Raw genomic sequence first — 19,373 nt, 5'->3', positions numbered from 1 at the left:
ATCTATTATAGAACGGTCAATATACCGCTCTAGTCCTGGCTTCGATAGAAGCAACACGAGCAATATGGATACTCTAATGAATGACACTACTTATAATCGACTTCAGCAATCTTTGTTACATTCTAGGATCAACTTGTAGCAATCTTCAGACTGATTGTTCAGTCTGTCAAAACCTCCTTGTTCCACACGCCATATCCTGCATATCAACAGCCCCCATGAACAATCTTAAAGCCATCCTAACCTAAGCTCCTACCAAGCCCATCTTTCAACTTTGAGAAGTATCAAAACACGATCTGTGTCTCATTAGCCGACAGACTTCTGCGAGGTGTGCTGGGAGGAATCGTTTCGGCGGTGCCGAACGGTTCGAAATTGAACAATGGGCATGGGGTGTGTGGAACTGGCAGGGGCGTCATAACTGGCGAGGCGTAGTGACAGCTACTATGGCCACAGCAAGAAGATTCGAGGCTGAGAGCCGGCAGCAGCGAGACGGGGACGCAAGCGTATAAGCCGTGTTCGTGATAGACCGCGTGTGAGCATAGTGGCGCGTTGAGGCAGGAAGAAGTGGTGGCGGTCCTCATGCGGCTCGGGCTGGAGTTGAATCTAGATAGGAATTTGGGTTAGCATAACTACGCTATTGGTACATTCTGTTCAAAAAGCGGATGTTATATGTATTATCTTACCCTCTTCTCGACCACGGCACCGTTGGTTTCTGGAAAAGGGGCGGGTCATCTAACTTAAGACCGAGTTTTTCGCACCACGGAGAGACGCAGCGACTCGTTGGAGTGCGAAAGGGTGAATAATCCCGAGGGGGAGATTGACTCGCAGCGATGTCAGGGGCAGACATTGGCTCGATGCTGCGGAAGATGTGACCTTGCATAATAGTCATAGGCCAGTCCCTATTACCGTCCAAGCCGTGGCCGGGAGGGCGCCCATCCTCGCAGCTAGCTTGTTGTTGCTGGCCAGGTATGTCTGATTCCTGACACGGGTTCTGACAGGGAGGGTTATTGGACGAGGACTTTCCGGCTGACGCGTTGCATTCTCCAGATGGCTTGTGGTCCATGTATTGGTGTATATGTCTGTCGATGTGCGCTGCAATGTGCTCGATCAACTCCTGCTCACTCAAGGAAATGTCTTGGCAACTCTGCTGCGCATCAGAAGTGTCATCTGTGGCTTTCAATCCGAGTAGTTTCTTGGCAGCTTCGGTCAGGTCGTTGAGAGATGGTAATCCCTCCCAACTTTCTAACAGCCCCTTCATGAAGTCATGTGTTCCCTGCTCCTCAGGATGCTCACATATTTGACATCCAGGATGAGGATGTGATTCGGTGGCGGTGGAGCCATGAGCTCCATGAGGTAGATCGGGAGGTGAAGTAGTCTCCTTCTCCTTCCCCTTACTTTTCTTCTTCTCCTTGTGGTGCCGTTCTTTCTCTTTATGGCGCCGTTCTCTGTGCTCCTTGTGCTCTTTTCTCTTTTCCACCTTGAGTCTTTTCTTTTCCTCCTTTTCTTCAGCCTTTCTTTGCTTTTCGATCTTCTTGGCTTCTGCCTTATCTCTTTTCGCCTTCTCCTTTTCCTCTTTAGGATTCTTTGGCTCAACTATGGTGAGGATCGGCGGAATTCGAGAAGGCCCTGAGTGAGGATTACTCTCTTCACAAAGAGGCTCCGCGCCGTTTTCTGACACTTCTTCGTGTGCCTGGGAACTGGGAGGGTTGACGATATTGTGGAAGATATTCAATGCCTGGTGCACTCCTTGAGTAATCCTCTCATGTAGGGTTCCTTCCGCAGCGTCTTCTTCTTGTTCTCCAGGCTGCTCATCTAATGAATCAAGATGTCAGTTGGTTTATGGTTTTATAAGACTTCGATGTAACCATCTAGCTTTAGGAGTCTCCAGAGCTTTTCCACAGGTATAGCAGTGATGATATTAGATGGCAACTGACCTTCAAAGTGCGCTTTCGAAGCTTTCCTGTGATTTTCCGGCTTAGGGAATGCATCCAGTGGCATTGGCTCAACCTCCTCTAGTAGTTGTTCAACCCGTGTATTTAATTGAGACTTAGGTGATAGCTTGGGACTGTGTGCAAGGTCATCTAACTCGGGCTCAGGAGGATCACCCTGCCAACTACAGACCTCATCGGGTGGGCGAGGTTGATGGGGCTCCTCTTTGTGTGCAAGATCATCTAGCTCTGGCTCGGGACTGTCACCTCGCCAGTTGCAGTCCTCAGCGGGGTCGGCCTTGTTTGCCTTGGATTTCTGTTTTCCTTCAGTCATCGTGTTTCCTTCTAGATCAGACTGAAGGGTGTCGATGTTATTTGGACCTCACGTAGCGTGCGCTCCGATTCCGAGATTGAATTCGACCCAGAAATGGGCAATTGAGTCATCCGCACTAGTGGTGTTACATTTAATTGTTCTGTATAGGTTATATTTGTCTAGGGGAATCTGAAGGCTATGAAGAGTTTGGGATAGTAGGTGAAGATGGCATTTCGGCATCCAAGACAACACTACCAACTTCGAGTGCTTAACCTTGGGGAGTTATGCATTTCCCTTTACTTCTGGGTATGAGTATTTATGAGGTAAGTTCTATGGGTTATGTTTATGGGCTACGAGTTCTTTTACTTCCAACATTTACGAGTAGTTGCAATCGGTTCTTAGGACTTGCCATATGTTATTTAGGAGACGGCCTGTTAAGGAGGAAAGAGTATAAACATAAAATCGTTACTCCAAAAATTTAAGATAAGGCTAGCCTAGGCATTTATTCCTCAGAACCGACCGTCTCGATTTCAATACATTATAGAAAAAAGGGCAAGTGAAGTATATTCTGATACTCTCGAGCCATATAACACTCAATGTTAGGTACCTATGACAGTTCTTTTGGCCTATTGGTTTAGATTTTCTTTAAAATTGATGTTTCTTACATTGATGGTATTTAGATTCTATGGTTATCGATATATCTGGTAGTTACTGTGGATAACTAGTAGTTTTAAAAACTTTGGAATATTTATAACATATGCCGCATTGTCCTCCCTTGGATCAGCATACATCACGCCTTTTTGGCTCCCTAGCCTCCTTATTCATGCATGTAGTTGAACTGTGACGACACCGTGCCCATTACGACATTGGGGCCGTAACCAAAGTTGAGCTCACGAACGTGTGACTGGATCGCTCTAAGTAAGTCCTCGAAATCCCGAAGGATGCCGGGAGACTAAGCACTCGTCGGTTGATTACCATAAACAGCACTTATGAACCAAATATATTAAACACCTGGCTTACTTGTGTGTATTACGCCCTTCCGAGGAGACATGCGATGTGTTTGTGAGAACTATACGAGGTATCCTTACACCTACCACTAGAGGAGAGAAAGACAGAGCAAGAACATTGATCCATTGGCTACCGTACAACTAAGACGCAAACGACTAGTGACTACCTAGGTATCCGAATAATATAAATTTGGTACCTAGGTAGTTTGATATGCAAGAGATCTCCCTCGTACTAGGAAACTCTGTTGCGGTACGGGCTTTTGCTGTGCTCATATCGTACGTTAAACCGCATACTTCTCGGGAACTTCCTAGGAATGAGTCGATAGTGTTCACGGCTACCGAGTGTTGCGACTATGTATAAAGTCGGATCCATAAAAGATAACCAATACTTGTTAAAGGCTCGGGTTGTATACGTGCTTCCCCGAGGCCAAGAGGAGTCTAATGTGACTACGCGCTAGAAGCCTACAACGTGCCGAACGTCGCAGTCCACGTGGAAGCTGGAATAGATATCCCTAGCTCGGAGTTATAGCAAACGGGCAGCTCTACGATCTCACCCGTTGATCCGATGGTAATCTGTTGTGTCTCATCTTTTAACTAAGTGGCGTTTCGGCGATTACTCGAAGTCGTCTGTTTGAAACCGAGACATTCCAAATTGACAGCGGCCATTAGGAACAGTCTCTTCGAATAAAGTAATTCAGGGATATGACATCTTAAGATATCTTAGACATTTCGATTTGGGGGCTTGTCTGGCCCTCCCATTGGCCCATAGATATTCGCTTAGATCTACTAGGTATTACTTTAGTAGTTACCATTGAGCGGATTTAGTCTTTAGCTATTCTCGCTAACGGTGACTAGTAAGTAAAGACCACAATCCATTGTTCTGTACTAGAGACTGTAGTACACCTCGGGTTCACCGAACCTACCTACCTAGGTACGGACTAGAACAGTATTGGTGATGGGGTATCTCTTGATGTTGTGCTATGATTATCTAGGTTTCTATCCATTATTGGCATGTGATTATTAGCTGAGATCAAGAAGTAAGGGTTTTATTTTATTTATTTTATATTTGTTTTATAAACCAAAAAATGGCAAGCTTATGAGCGATAAACGAACCGAGAGCACAGCTCGCTGAATATGTCTTATTAAACCACAGTGTAAAAGGATTTACATCCATGAAGCTGGGCGGTTCTTGCGGCAACGCGATATGCACCATGATGATATGATTAATTATCGGCAAACATATACGAAACCTAGAAAACCTACAAGTCTTTCGCCCATTTTTGATCATCGCACTAGCAAACGCTAAAAGTTGAATAGTGTTGGCGAATAAGAAAGAGACTAAGATTTCGGGTAGCTAGCCCGATAAAGCTAAGAGCGTGAGAGCTTACAAGGATGATGACGCGCTATAGATTCCCCCTTTCTCCGATTTTACATCCCAGCATTTTGGATCTTGAAATTTGATGTCATATCTACCACTCACCATACCTTATCGACTTGTAAGACATAAATTCATTTAGTGTTTGACATTTATATGTAAGTGATAATTTTCTCCAAGATAAATTCGACAGCTCGTAAAAAGAAAAAAAGAGGGGTAATAGGACTTGAAGGAATCAATAGAGTTTAAACGGAAACTAAAAGTCTTAAGATCTTCGTCGAGGATCGGCTATCTTTAATATACATCTACCGTAGGAATACCCTTGTCCCGGAGTAATAGCAAAATAGGATATATTTAAATCCTAATGATCCTAATGCAACATAAATTCGCAGCGTCATGTGTTCTGTTGTAGTATTAGTTCATCCATATATACGACTATTACTCAACTACCATTTTATATAAGAGATACTCTTTTTATATACAGACATAATAGATGTGGACTTTTTAAAGCATGTTGGATCAGGGAGGTCTCTTGTACGTAAGCACCCCACTGGTGCTTTGACTAGATCGTTGTTGGAACGGAATCGGGTCCTGTAATACAAGGAAGTACTTCCTAAATTGGGTTGGCTACGCGTATAGTATACATGTAGTTAGTATGCATAGATACTACCTCTTTTCGGCTATGAGAATGAATTAACAAGTACTTAGTTAGATATAGTTACATAGAGAATAAGTAATATGCTCTGTATTTGCAAACAACATATAAAGCATACCCGTGTGATAAACGGCTAGTTGCACCGGTTTATAGGATCGGGGTTATGCGTATATATCTGTCCTAAGATCCAATGGGGTCTCGAATGAATGATCGAAAGGGGCGTGTGGGGTTTTCTTCAAGGAGTAAAGTGGATCACCACGGACCATCGCGAAAAAAAAAGAAGGAAGTAATACAAACGCAAGGTACGACGTGTAAAATTATTTAGCTGCAGATTCTCAATGTTTCCCCCTCGTAAACATTTTTAGATAGTTACTACCTTAGCTTACCTTAATAAACGAAGTTTACTACTACAGTACATACCTACCTCCTACACATATGCACACACATACACATACACATACATACTCACACTCATTTATGAAATATAATGAACTAAAGTGTCGTCTCTATTCAGCCTTTAAACTTATCTGGGAGGTATCCTTGCATCACCCTGTTTAATGCGTCTCGAGTATCCTTTCCTTTCCGACTTTCTCTCATCTACCGCGTTAATTCTACAGTACAATTATTATAATTCTCTTCCACATACATCCCCTCCCCTCAGAGCATTTACTATTCTTTCCCTTTGTCCCCCGTGTTTCTTTCATCACTTTAGTTCATGTTATATGGTGGAAATAGCAGCTCCCTTCTGCTTGATCCCGATGGAGGCCCGCGTCTTTAAAAGATAACTAATTACGGAGATAAGAGAAGTAAGGAACGAATATTTACGTACATTTTATGGGCTTTAGTTACCTTTCATACGAATACCCGACTCGACCTTCAAAATGCGTTGGTTGAGTTTTCTATCTAGAAAATCTACCGGTAACTTGAACAATAATCTTAAGGCACAAGCTTACGATGAGACTGTGGCCGCCAATCCTCCAATCCGCGGTATGAGCCGAGTCTCCATCCCAGGAATTTGGTAAATCTCCGAGCTGACCTATCTCACTTAAGGCACCTATCCGGTTTATGGTAATGGACCCAGCATTTTGGAGAAATTCCAGATATCACATCCACACCTAAGAGATGGGCATTTCAATGATAATTCCGCACCGCCTCCTATAGTTCCTCGTCTGCTCGACCGTCCCAATACGGCCCCTACTCAGTCACCCGAAGGATTGTCCCGGCCAAAATCCCAAGTAGGAACTCCAGTAAAGTCGTTACGAGAACAACCTAAAAAGCGACACGGACCCTATAAACTTCCATCGAAGATACCTACCGAGAGAAATGAATCCATTTATAGCGTGCCATCCCCAACTTTCACTCGCGGCCGTAATTCTTCCATTTTTAGCGGTGATTCGGAATCAACACGTGGATTCGTCGACTTGCTAGAAGCTCATTCATTCATCAAGCCATCTGATTTTTACGGTCGCGTAAAAGCTACCGGCACTAAAGATTACGATGAAGACGTTGCGGATCGTAACATTAGCGAGAATGGCTCCAGCCTTAACTCTCCACAAGCCAAGGAGTTCTATAGAAAGAATCTAGCTCCAAGTATTCGGAGCGACGACGCGGATTTTGACCGGCCGCGTTCGTCTAGGAAAAGACAATCTGTGGGATATGGGTTGCAGACCAAGTCAACCAATTCTAACTTTCGGACCCCGTCACCTGCGATGTTGGCTTTGCGTGCATATCAAGATGACCCAATGAACGAAACAACACTAACCGAAAAGGCTCTTCGTCGAATGTCCTTGCATTCGCATGTCCCCTCTTCATCAGACCGACCGGGAAGTGCATCTACGGGGAGAAGAGTCAAGGCCCAAGATTCTGAATACTTTCCCGAGTCCCTACGAGAGTTGGCTCGCGCGGCGATTTGGGAAGATTTTGAATATGATCCATCTGTGGATCTAGGCCTAAGGGGCAATCCGACGCAATCAAGCCTATCTCAGGGAATATCTATTCATAGGCAGGATTCTGACAGTGATATGTCCTACCATGCGCGCAGCGATTTTAACCGGACCCGACTTACTCAAGTAGATCAATCTCGGTCTCTCAATAACTCTCCTCAGCGCAGAACCATGTCACACATATCTTCAACTAGCATTAAGCCATCATTGAAGACAGGGAGCCTAAGGACTCTCCATTTGCCCTATCGTGGTGAACTAATTACCGAGAGTAACTTACCAAGCACGGAAGAGGATCTATACAGAAAAAAGAATCGCGGTTCTCCGAAGCGCCGCCGCGGACCTATACCCGACTTCGACGGCTCATTGTATGAATTGACATCGTTGCAACCCCCAGAGCCGATTAGTTAGTTACCCAGCTTTGACTTTATGAACCATGTAACCTATTTGCTAACAAGTTGTCCACAGACCCGAAAACAATATTCAGTCGCTCTGGTAGTCAAGGAAATGGAAGTACTGTCTCGGGGTCTGTGAAGAGTCTCAAACGGTTGGAGACTGAAGACGTAATTCCGGGACGAGGCAGCAGTATTCGCCGTTGGTCACTAACTTCCGAGACGGGGGGCTCAACATTAAGCTCGAATCCGTTCAGGCCTCAATCTGGCCATACCACTAATACTTCAGTGGATCTCACCCCTCGCGTACCGTTATCTAAGGCTACTGAGTTAGATGAAGTATCTTTTCAACCTAATGAAAATCGTGCAGCAATGAGGAATTATATGGAACTTGATGCGCCGGAGCCCTCGCATCATAATGTCGACCCTCAATTATTGGCAGGATCTCTTCTCAACTCTAGTCGACGGGAACCTTCGATGAATTTCGATATCGATGAGGATACCTCATCGGTCGATTCCTTTGATGCTCCTAAGCGTTCTGCAGGTGAATTTGAGAAGGATCTTCTCTTTCAAGGCTACGGGATGGAAGGTTCTCAACTACCAGGACTTCCGGCCTCGTTTGACATAACGGCGAAGTCTAATAAGCCGAAACGATCCCAGCCACGACGAATATCCTCTACACCCAAGGATCCGCATCACCTAGCCACCTTCAGCTCTACAAAGTTTGAGGATGCACTTCCTTCTACTTTTGGTTCCCAATACTCGGCTCCGTCCCCGAAGCATAAGTCCAGATCTAGGTCATCTCGCTTACAGGTACCGAAGTTTGATTATACTGATTCTGAAGGCAATGATGATTTGGAACCTGGAAACGACTCTGAGGAAGACTTGAATTTCGATATTCCTTTCAAGCGGCCAAGTGATTACCGATACCATTCCTATGGTAACATACGGCAGTACGAAACTACTGCTCAACCGTTCGAGGATGATGACTTAGATTTCCCCGATATGACCGTAGTTGCACGGCTTCGAAGGGAGGCCAAGTCAAAACAGCGTGCAAGCAGCGCCTCACTGCGGAAGATCAAGGGAAAAGGGAAAGCACCCGATTTCTGCATTCCTAGGATCGAGTTTGACGATCGGTCTAGTTACGCGAATACCAAGTTATGAAACTGCGAGCACCTAAACTCAAGGTGTAACTATTTGCAATACCCCCTTTTCATCACCATGGAGGCCTCGAGGTAGCAGCATAACTTCCCCTCATTATGCATATGATTGTAATGATATTTATCATGATTTAGAACAGTTTGGCGCACGGCGATGAGTTGGCACTGATGCCCGGCGAGGCTCGCGCCTATTTTATACCCCGGTGCCGTAGGTAGGATAGGTTCTACCAATAATCGGCCCTAATAGGGAGTTGTGTTTACATGCTTGTCATAGCTAAAGTAGGATCTGATTGCAATACCTAGGTTAGGTTAAGTTAGGTAGTTATAGGAAACTCCTATTGACTAAAGACAATACATGATTCCTTGGTTTACAAGTGGAAGCTTACGTAGAAACTCGGATGAGTAAACTAAGATGCTGGTGGGAATACCTACAATAATGATAATAAACGGAATAACTTATACCTATAGAACGTAATAAACTATCATATTACGTTTATTCTAACTGGAGATTGAATGGTTGACTTGAATATATATACCTATATCGAGATGGTAGACCACAGCTATGTTCCAAGGATGAAACCTTCATGGAGCCAAACAATCTTGTCGAGAGACGAGCTTAGGAGTTGGAATCTGTCGGGTCTAGATATCTTAGGTATGCGTGGTCGTCGTCGAATATTCTACAAGATTCACTGCAAGGGTGCTCACTTCAAGATAATCCACAATGCTCTCAAAATGTGGACGCACAAGCCGCATTAACTCATCTGAAGTCATCGAATTTAGAGAAAAGCTACGACTCAAGCTTAATATACATGTACCCTGAGATAGCAAGCATACGAACTAGTAACCAGGCTCTAAAAACACCTCCGAAGAATACTACTTCCTCCTTCTCAAATAGCTGTAACTTCCGCGAGGGGATCCGAAGCCTCAACCTCCTCGGGCGAGCAGCAACATCCATACGTCTTCTTATACTGATCAACACTCATATCCCGTAGTATATTCATGATCTTCTTAGCTGCCACAATCTTGGCGTACCGGCCGCTAACCGCGACGGCGTGCTCTCGGACTTGACCGTGGATCATGACGCCGCAGAGTACCTGCGCCTGACCCAATGGACCATCCTCGACGGTGATTTCTTGGATCATGAGGCGCCAGTTGGCACAGTGGAAGTGCAGCTGCAGCATATTCGCTAGAAAGGTGACCGGATGTCGGTTAGCGAACGTATCGTAGATGTGCATATCCTCGAAGTAAGGCCGCATGTGCGTATCAAAGAACCGTTGCACCTGGCTATAGTCGTACTTGCTATCGACGAAGAGGGCACCGATGTATGCCTCCACGATATCGGGGAGTGACTTGGGCGGTCTCTGAACTTCAACCCAGAAATTCTTTGCGTATGAAGCACGTCCAAGATTGGCCGATTCAGCTTCTTCTTCCGCTGCTCGCTGAGCTTCTGTTATAGCGGCTACGTATTCCGTAATTTCTCTTTGTAACCCATTATACATGGATAGCATATGCGTCTGAAACCCTAGAGAGACACAAAGGCAGCCCAGAAATTGATTTGATACCATCGCCATCTTGTGCTCGGTCAGCCATTGGGGATCCGCATTTGGATACCGATGGAACAGAAAGTCGACACAGACCATGTCGAGTAGTGCATCCCCGAGAAACTCTAGTCGCTGATAATTTGGGATGCGCTCGTAAATGGTACCGTATGATGGGTGCATGAATGCGCTGCGTAGCAAACGGGGATATGTGAATCTATAGCCAAGCTTCTTTTCGATCTGCTTGGCTACTTCACGTTGAACTGCCGTGGCGTCGGCGCTTTGCCACTCCGGGATATTATATGCTGCATAATAGTCACCATATGTCATCATCTTATGGTTTTGGTGATTGACGAATTTAGTAACGGCCTGAATGGCCATGTCAAAGCTGTGCTGTTCATAGGTCGTCAGGTAAGCTGCCCCGATGAGCGCCTCACAAACATCAGCTATTGATTTGTCTCCGAGTATATGACTTTCTCTGAGACCCTTCTTTCCCTTGATGCTAGTGTTCTGCTTGCCTCTCAGTAGATCGAGGCCATCCGGATACCATGTCCGTCGGCTGAAGCCCTTCGATCGAATCGACTCTTGCAGCTCTAGGTCTAGCGCGTTGTTGAAGAGGTTCTTGTTACAAATTAGTAGCATACGATCGACATGGTACTGGAATTCGTCGCTATCGGGGATTTGAGAGAACAGGGCAATTGTTGTGCTCATCTTCAAGAATGCATCACCAAGAAATTCAAGACGCTCGTAATTCGTTCCCATGCCTCGCTGAATATTTATTTGTTCTTCCGAATGTTCTTCGGTGTTATCGCTGTCCTTAGTCATTGCCTCTAGGGCGAGGTCGGGACGTATGTCTAGGGATAGAGACTTGCAAGCTTCTATCACTATAAGACTGGTTTCGAGTCGATATATTATTGCAGGTAGATTGTAGGCCATGGCAACAACATCGACAGGTAACTAAGTTGGTTAGACTTCAAGAATATGAATGTAGGCGGCCGGGGGAACTTACAGGTGAGAATTTCAAAGTTTCAAAGACAAGAAAACATTTTCGTTCCACATCATAGGATTTGTCGAGTTCATCAAGAAGATTCCGTCGTAGTGGAATATACTCGGCCTCCACAACAGGTAGTTCATGCCGAACTGTCAATTTAGAACGCGCATTTGACCACAAGCTGATACTAAAATTCCAAATATCGTTCGGTGCTTCCCGGGTGGACTTCCTACCGGACTGGTTCTTGGAAATCCCCGTCGGCTCTAGATCAGTTGGCTTGAGATCGTGACGGCGGCAAACCGTATAGAATTTACGTGACCCATCGTGAGGGTCAACAACGAACTTGTCCTTGAAAAACTCGTCTGGTTTATTTTCCCATTCAACGGATCTCGCTGCGCTTTGGATCATAGAAAGACACCCCCAGTCAATTAAGACACGAACGTCATCAGATGCACTAGCGAAATTGAAGCTGTGAGGGTGTATAAGGGGCGTAAAGAAATAAGGCATTTTTTCCGGTTCCGAACGGTACTCTTTACTAAACACATCATCAAACACTTTAAGTGTGAACGTGTTGACTTGATCGATCTCCTCTTTCGTTGCCTTTAGGGCACATAAAAGAGGTATACATTCTACATCTGAGGTACACTGATGATCGAAAAATAGGGGAAATTTGGCTGTTCGTGGAAGTGGGTGCCTCGTGAGAATAGCTAGCGGTTTCGAAAATCTCGCCAGTGCTTCTGGAGAGGTTAGTTTTAGAACCGTCACGTATAAGCTCTCTGGGTGGCCTCGTTTATCCCATATTTCAGGCTTTATACGCATAGAATACTCAGATCGCTTCTTCGAGCTGATAGCCAACTGAGCATTACGCATAGCCGGGAGTTTCTTAGTAAAAGTAGATTGCAAATAGTCGTCAAGGTACTTCTTTTTCTTCAACTGTAGACACATCTCGAAAGCGGCAGAGCACTTGGCAACTTGCTTGGAATCTGCGCGTCGCCCAAGCGCACCTTTGATTGGAGAGGTGTCTGGTAGAAGAACTTCACATTCGAATTCTTGGCCAATGGCTCTTATTATATAATCCGGAGTATAGATGGTATCCAAAGGACGTGGTAGCGTTGAGACGAAGTTGGCTAGGATTACTAGACTGCTTCTATATGTCAACTTGGCTTGGGTTGAAGGCACAACGTAGACACGGTGGCTCCTCTCTTGAGATAGGAAATAGTCAATTTTATAATCGTTTCCAGTAATGAGCCGGTCTTCAGACAATGTATTGTAAAACTTGCGGAGTCTTGCTTCGCTATCTTCGTGTTCAAAGATAGACTGTAGCTGAGTAGAATTGGTGTATTCGACCATGTGGAAGAATTTGGAGTCCTTGCGCCGGGCTCTGCCCCTCGACTGAATGTACTGAATCATCGTCTTGCAAAGATTAAATCGAATGATAATATTGCAGTCAGGCATGTCAATACCTTCTTCGCCAACGCTGGTGGCAAATATGCAATTTAGATCGCCGTTTCTGAATTGGTGCATGGTCATAAACTGCTCCTTCAAAGTCATTCCCAAGTCGCCAGTGTCGCTACCCGCTCCTAACTTCAGCATTGTTAGTTAATTCGATCGTAGTGAACAGCGAGTAGACTTACTAGTACGCCGGCCTTGATCCCAGGCATGTTTAAGCTCGGTTGCTGCACAAGATTTGCCAACAACAATGCAGTAAGGCGTTGTTCTACGAATACGATACACTTATCTTTAAGTGGATCTAAATGCTCCAGGAGGGCTCCAATAAGGGCATCGACTTTGTCGGATAGGTAAAAGGGGTTCCGCTGAGGTTGGGGAAATGAATGATCAGCTACCATGTTATACGCGTCTCGAACAGCCAATCTCTCGGCGTCGAGAGCGGCTATAGGAAGGTGCGTTTTGTTAGACATGAAGTTCCTTTCTGTCTTCGCTTCTAGCTTATGAGCTTCCTGTTCGGTTAAGCATATTTTCCAAACCCGGTCTGCGCACCAGCGGCCCATCTCTGCAGTACAAGCTCTGGAATAGACGAATAACTTTCTTAGAGCATCGTTATTTCCAACCAACTTATATAACTTCTGCCAAAGTAGCGTTTCGAAGGGCTCTGGGGTCACACTGAACTCGATGAAATCTTCGGTAGGTCGGTTAATTGAAGACTTCGTAAAGACCGAGATATCCGCTACAGTCGCTATCTCGCTATGCAGAAGCCCCTCTAATTTCGCGGCAGCAGAAGTTGGATCTGTTTTTGCATCGACGGGCGATGCGGTCATACCTAGGATTCGGGGCTTCCGCTGCTGTTCTCGCTCTAATGGCACATAAAAGTCTTTGATGATCCTGGCATACGGATGGTTTTTCTTGGTATGATGGGCCTCATCAAATATTAAAAGGTTAATACCTTCCATCTTGATGAAGGAGTGATGAAGGCACGAGAGAAGTATCTCGGCCGTGCAAACTATAACCATACTTTCCTCGACCTTCTGCTTCCAGAAATCGTAGTTTAGAATGGAGCCCCCGTGGTCACCATGAAATCGCTGGACGGAACAGTCCAGGTTTGCCTTGAGAACTTCATATTGCTGAAGAACTAAGGCAACTTTATCGACCTGCGTACGTGTTAGTCCAGTATGGGAGAAAATCATTGTGGGATCAAGATACTAAAAATAAGGATATCCTTGGCGGCTTGCCAGCGCTTCTGTCTTCTAGTTCCTGCTCGACGGTATGACGAAGGAGGAGAGCGGCAATAAGCGTCTTTCCAGTTCCTAAGTCACTTTTCAGCAAGTATTTCAACAGTATAGGATATATTTATAGTGAGAAGAAAAGGCGTACCAGTATCTAGAACGGCGATTGTGTTTTTCTGCTTAGCCCTCTCAAATAATTCAGTTTGATATTCTCTCGGACTTGAGATGATCTTTTCACTCTCTGCCTCTCTCACAAGCAAATTAGTAGATTTATCTTCGTCCCTGATAACTGAGCTTGGTATAGAGCTGTAAATCTTTTCCTGGTGATCTCTCATGAACTGGGAAAATTGCAAACTGTCAAACACCTTAGTCGTCGCTTTGGGTTGAATAACTGATGGAGAAGGGTTATCATCTTCCGAGCCGGAGTCAGCCCCAGAGTCCGATGCAGACATGTTGCTATGAGAATTGAGTAAAGGAGCTTGAGGGTTTGGTATGTGTAGAATAATCTACATAATAATCTTTGTGTGTAGTAACTGGGGATGTTAAGGGCCTATGTAGTTGTGCTTGTGTACATAGGTAGTAAAGGAGAAAGACTACGGAAAATATTGCGACGAACCACAACTAACCACCTTCGACGTAAATCGTGACTTCCTCTATTATCTAGGTACCTATTTACCTCTTACGTAGTGCTAAGGAAGCAGCTCTAGCGAATGAAATAAAGAAGGTCAATACCTATGTATTTATCAACTCACCTAGGTATGTAAAGTGCAGGTGGCGTAATAACCCTGTTTGTACCTTCTGTAACATACGACAGGCTGTGTGATTGGAACAATACCTGTTGTACATATATCAAACATGATATCGTACCTTCCAAGCCTACGATTTGGGATTCGGCATGTACCTACCGTAATTGTTCTGGTAGACAATCTTACCTTAGTCACGATACTTACAAGCAATGGGTTTTTTCTCGCTTTTACTTGCTTATATGTACTTAATGATACAAATAGCCTAGTATTCGACGATTCGCGCTTTCATTGATTGTTGTTGATTTCTACTATGTTAAGGAGAAGGTATATGTAGATAGGTAGGTAGGTTTAGTCTGTTGATGTTGATGTGTGATGAGTTAATTGATGATACCTTTTAAGGATACACTTGATAAGAGAATACATTAATGTATTTAAACACGATAGACCCATGACTCCACCTTCAGTCTAAAATTAGCGCTCAAGCAGCTGCATGTGCCGAGTCGACTGATCGATAACCAGGTTACTACGAAATACATACATAGAACCCCTGCTTTGACGGAACTGACGTCTTGCTTTCACCATTTTACCAACACCTTGCCTGCATCTGATAAAGCTGTAAGTTGTTAAATATACCCATTAAATGATAAAGGGTCTTCACTTCTATGCCATTTATTGCCGCTAAATGCTTACATTTTTTTGCTAGGTACCTGGATAGTAAATTTGCATTTGTCACCAACTTCCACCTCATCTTTTATACTTCGTTGATGACCTAGTCGCAATGAGTGAGGACCCAAGGACCCTAAAGTCTGTGTACCAGGCTGCCGAACTGAAGCGGATAACTTTAGAAGGCACTTATGAAACAAACTCCCCCACCTACAGCCAAGATCTTGCCGAAGCCTTGAAATTATACCAGGAATGCATTCAGATTATTAACAAGGTCTCACTATTTAGTCCTAATGAAGGGCTTGAGGATCTTGCTACATCTGATCTCCCTTACCTATTGGTCAACTATCGCATAGCCGAACTCCTTCAGAAGGTCTCAACACAGTCGCCCTCGGAAAGAAAAGCTGTCTTGAACGCGACCCGGGAAGCGTATGAGAGGTTTCTACACCTTCTCGATAACTATTCGATATTATCCCCATCAGATAGTAAGCTGTTCACCGAATACAATGAAGATCCATCAGCCTTCTCTACCATATCTACCTCAGATCCAGCAGCTCGGCGTAATGCCAAAATTGCCAATTTCAAATCAGAGAAAGAGCTTAAGAGGAAGCTAGAGTATATGCGAAGCTCTCCAAGATATCTAGAGGACGGTGGAGACGAAGAAGCTGTTCGCGAACTGTATCTTACGAACGTCGCTTTCTGTACCCACATGGCATTTCAGGGCTTAGAGGGAATCAATCGAGAGGCAGAAATATTAGCGCAAGCACCAGCTCCTCCAATATCGCAAGGAGCAATAGTTGAAGATGACGAGCGGCGGCGCAGAGCATTGCATGATAACGATGGTTATTCGGACAGATTGGACCTTCCTTTGAGCACTCTATCCTCGAGTAATGGCCCGCTTCTCAGTAGAGAGGGAAAGCCTTTAAGGCCATTCACGCTCACGTCTAATCGGGCAGAGCTTCAGAGGGGCGTGTTTCGTCCGGGCCACAATCTTCCAACCATGACTATTGATGAGTACCTAGAAGAAGAACGAAGACAAGGGAATATCATTGAAGGTGGTGGAGAAGCTAGCTTTAATAGGCCCGAGCCGGATGAGGATAATATCGAGAAGGCAGATGCTGAGACTATGAAGGCTAGGGAATGGGATGAATTTACGGAGGCCAACCCTAAAGGGAGCGGAAACACCTTGAATAGGGGTTAGGTGGATATTAACGACAAAGTGAGGGTATAGTAGTGAAATATACATAACACTGTACTCAAACCTTCTAAGCTTAGGTAGATATTCTCGTTAGAGCTATCACAGTGAATCAGAATTTATGTCAAAAGCATAAAAAAAGGTACACAAGATACAAGAGTTCATTGAAAAAGGTTCAGTTAAGGATGGTGGGTACCATATGACGCGTATATGCATAAAATGCATTAAATGGGGAAGTATAAAGAAATATCGCTGTAAGCACTTTAAATTCGCGCTTAGACCAGCCTTGTTCGCGTTCAATTCCAAACCTCCCGAGGCTGAGCTTCATTCAACTATTTTTCAACATCCGGATCTTGAGTTCAAGCTTTCGTCATCCAGTCATTTCAGCAGCTATTTCTCGACGGTAATACGCCTGAATAGGTCGCCTGTGACAATGGCTTCCACCGAGCAAGACCCCCTCCTCCTGCTTCGCCAGTCCATCGCGTCTGGAGGCGCAATTCTACCGACCGCGTCCAGCGACGTCTCAGCGCAAGAGGTTCCCCTTTCGCAAGCGACACATCTTACCTTCTCTACCCCCTCCCACATATCCCTCCCTATCGATACTCAGACTCGATTCACCTCAAACGATACCCCTGTAGATCTGCGCAGTATCTACATTGCCTGGTTAAAGCGAGAAGTTGCAATTCCCGAGTACAATGCTTCTGTATCGAAGCTCAACGAGGAGCTCGGGGACAAGGGACAAGTCCGCATGCTTGCCTTTGTTGAACGGCTAGATCTCATCACATGGCTCGAGGGAGCTAGCGAAGAATGCGAGTACATCAAGCCGCTGGCCGGAGATAAGGATGGCTCAACTTCTACTGCAGCTGCAGCTCTTGCTTCCAAGGGTGCAGCAGCTCCTGCGATTGGTGCGAAGCTAGGAAGATCTGGAAAGGGTACATTGGATCCAAGACTTGCGGTTATCTATAACAGCGAGCGCAAGATGGGTGATCGAAACAGTGTGCTTAGAGGCATCAAGCCGACGGTATGATCTATTATCTTCACTCCAGTTAAATTGAAACTAATATTTTACAGGACTTCTCGCATGTTCGAAAGTTAGCTGCGCCCCTCATGTCCAAGAAGTCGCAACAAGCTCCACCTACTGCCATATCTAATAACCCAGCGCTGGCCTCACACAAGAAGCCCAGACGACCCGATCCTATTATCCTACTTTCGCCTTCCGCCTCATCTCTCCTCCGTATGACGAATGTCAAATCTTTCCTCGAGAACGGCCAATATGTTCCGCCTAACTCTCTGTCTGCTGCTAGTTCCACCACAGGCGCGAGTATGCTGCACATCAACCGCCTACTAAAGGATATCGAACCGAATCGACCTATGAGGTTTATCCTGGTCGAAGGCCCTGAACAGTTCAAGCCAGAATACTGGAATCGGGTGGTCGCAGTCTTCACGACTGGCCAGAGTTGGCAGTTCAAGAACTACAAGTGGAGCAACCCCAGCGAGTTATTCCGCCACATTCCCGGTATCTACGTCGGTTGGCGGAACGAAAAGCCCCCTGAGGCCGTACGTAACTGGGGCCACAGAGTAATGAGCGTCGGCATAGATCCTTGGAAGGAGTCGGTTCATAATACGATAGATTCGAGCCGGTGGAGAGACCATGAGATCGTTGAGCATATTTGGAAAGCTATTGAGGGGAACATGAGAAGCAAGGGTTGGAAACGAGACCAGGCTCCCACATCGATATGAGTACGAGTCCCCGCGTACCACATTGATAGATGTGTCTTGCCCCTTTATATCAAGCGACCAAGCGAGGCCAAAATAATGCTTCTTTAGCTATAGCCGGAGCTTAGGATGACCCTTAATACTCGCAATGTCCAGTCCAAGACATGACCTCATGAGTCGCATGCATCGGCATTGTATTTTGCCGGTCTTTGTATTATTAGACTCAAAAGGGATGGCATTGCTTCATACCCAGATGACCATGGAAAGGTCTCTTATAAATTGATGGCGTTAGGGACGAGAGTTGCACAGCAAAGCATATGGACAAAAGTTATTTTACTCGAGTATAGCGAGGTCTTGGTAGCGTGGAGCTGGAAAGACTTAATGAAGATGATTCCATGAGTGTATACAGTCCGTTACCCAATCATATATATATTGATTGAAGTTATGGAATATGGACAGCGTGTCCAACAGGCACTTCGCAAATGCTAAATGAGAATAATATTTTCAATCAATATGCGTCTAATGAACGTAGTCCGAGGCCAATAGTTTTTGGAGCGTGCTATTGATGTAGAATAAACTGTTCAGGCATCGTTAGAATCGTTGTTCACCCTACTTAAGCAGAATGGAACAAATACGATTCAGCATTGGCCGTACATTATCAAGGTTATGAGAAACGTATTGAACCATAACACTCAGACACCAAGGACAGGGCAAGGGCCTACAAGGAAGAATATGACACAAGACATACATCTAGGCGCAATATAACCAAGACACAGGTACCTGAGGGAATGTAGGTGTAAATTTATTGAACCCGCAACCCGTGTTAAGAATAGCTCGGGTGTACGTACACGCCTACACATAGAGATAAAAGGGAGAAAGTAAGAATAATAACAACGCCCCCTTTGCCAAGTCCAAATCCAATCCATCCATACCTAACTGACCTATCCCCATAGCTCCAATCTCTCTACTTTTTCAGAAAATAACCAACAGGAGAAAAGGAACCAATGATAAATGACAAATGAAATTTTGATCAGTCGATCGACAGGTAGATAGATAGACAAGATAGGAAAATAGAT

At 45.0% G+C, this 19,373-nt stretch overlaps 5 protein-coding genes across 5 annotated transcripts; 3 read left to right on the top strand and 2 right to left on the bottom strand.

Moving 5' to 3' along the window:
- Positions 1-438: 438 nt before the first annotated feature.
- GL218_04207 (uncharacterized protein) lies at positions 439-2,259 on the bottom strand (the record flags this gene model as incomplete). Its single annotated transcript, XM_033580795.1, has 4 exons — positions 439-600; positions 681-709; positions 775-1,809; positions 1,932-2,259. 4 exons carry the CDS (start codon positions 2,257-2,259, stop codon positions 439-441), a joined length of 1,554 nt encoding a protein of 517 aa, XP_033436404.1.
- A 3,897-nt stretch (positions 2,260-6,156) lies between these two features.
- On the top strand, positions 6,157-8,771 carry GL218_04206 (uncharacterized protein; the record flags this gene model as incomplete). The annotated part of the gene is made up of 3 exons (XM_033580794.1): positions 6,157-6,262; positions 6,326-7,621; positions 7,684-8,771. The coding sequence occupies 3 exons, from the start codon at positions 6,157-6,159 to the stop codon at positions 8,769-8,771; spliced, it is 2,490 nt and encodes an 829-aa protein (XP_033436403.1).
- Positions 8,772-9,654: 883 nt separating this feature from the next.
- Positions 9,655-14,429, bottom strand: GL218_04205 (Dicer-like protein 1; the record flags this gene model as incomplete). The annotated part of the gene is made up of 5 exons (XM_033580793.1): positions 9,655-11,262; positions 11,315-12,880; positions 12,931-13,902; positions 13,955-14,058; positions 14,126-14,429. 5 exons carry the CDS (start codon positions 14,427-14,429, stop codon positions 9,655-9,657), a joined length of 4,554 nt encoding a protein of 1,517 aa, XP_033436405.1.
- Positions 14,430-15,501: 1,072 nt separating this feature from the next.
- On the top strand, positions 15,502-16,587 carry GL218_04204 (uncharacterized protein; the record flags this gene model as incomplete). Its single annotated transcript, XM_033580792.1, has 1 exon — positions 15,502-16,587. The coding sequence occupies one exon, from the start codon at positions 15,502-15,504 to the stop codon at positions 16,585-16,587; it is 1,086 nt and encodes a 361-aa protein (XP_033436573.1).
- A 427-nt stretch (positions 16,588-17,014) lies between these two features.
- On the top strand, positions 17,015-18,321 carry GL218_04203 (Cell division control protein 73; the record flags this gene model as incomplete). The annotated part of the gene is made up of 2 exons (XM_033580791.1): positions 17,015-17,602; positions 17,653-18,321. 2 exons carry the CDS (start codon positions 17,015-17,017, stop codon positions 18,319-18,321), a joined length of 1,257 nt encoding a protein of 418 aa, XP_033436399.1.
- Between the last annotated feature and the right edge of the window lie 1,052 nt (positions 18,322-19,373).

This window comes from Daldinia childiae, assembly GCF_008694065.1.
Source record: "Daldinia childiae strain JS-1345 chromosome Unknown Scaffold3, whole genome shotgun sequence".
NCBI classification, from domain to species: Eukaryota; Fungi; Ascomycota; class Sordariomycetes; order Xylariales; family Hypoxylaceae; genus Daldinia; species Daldinia childiae.
Note: the sequence above shows the minus strand (reverse complement) of the source record. Positions and strands in the feature narration are given on the sequence as shown.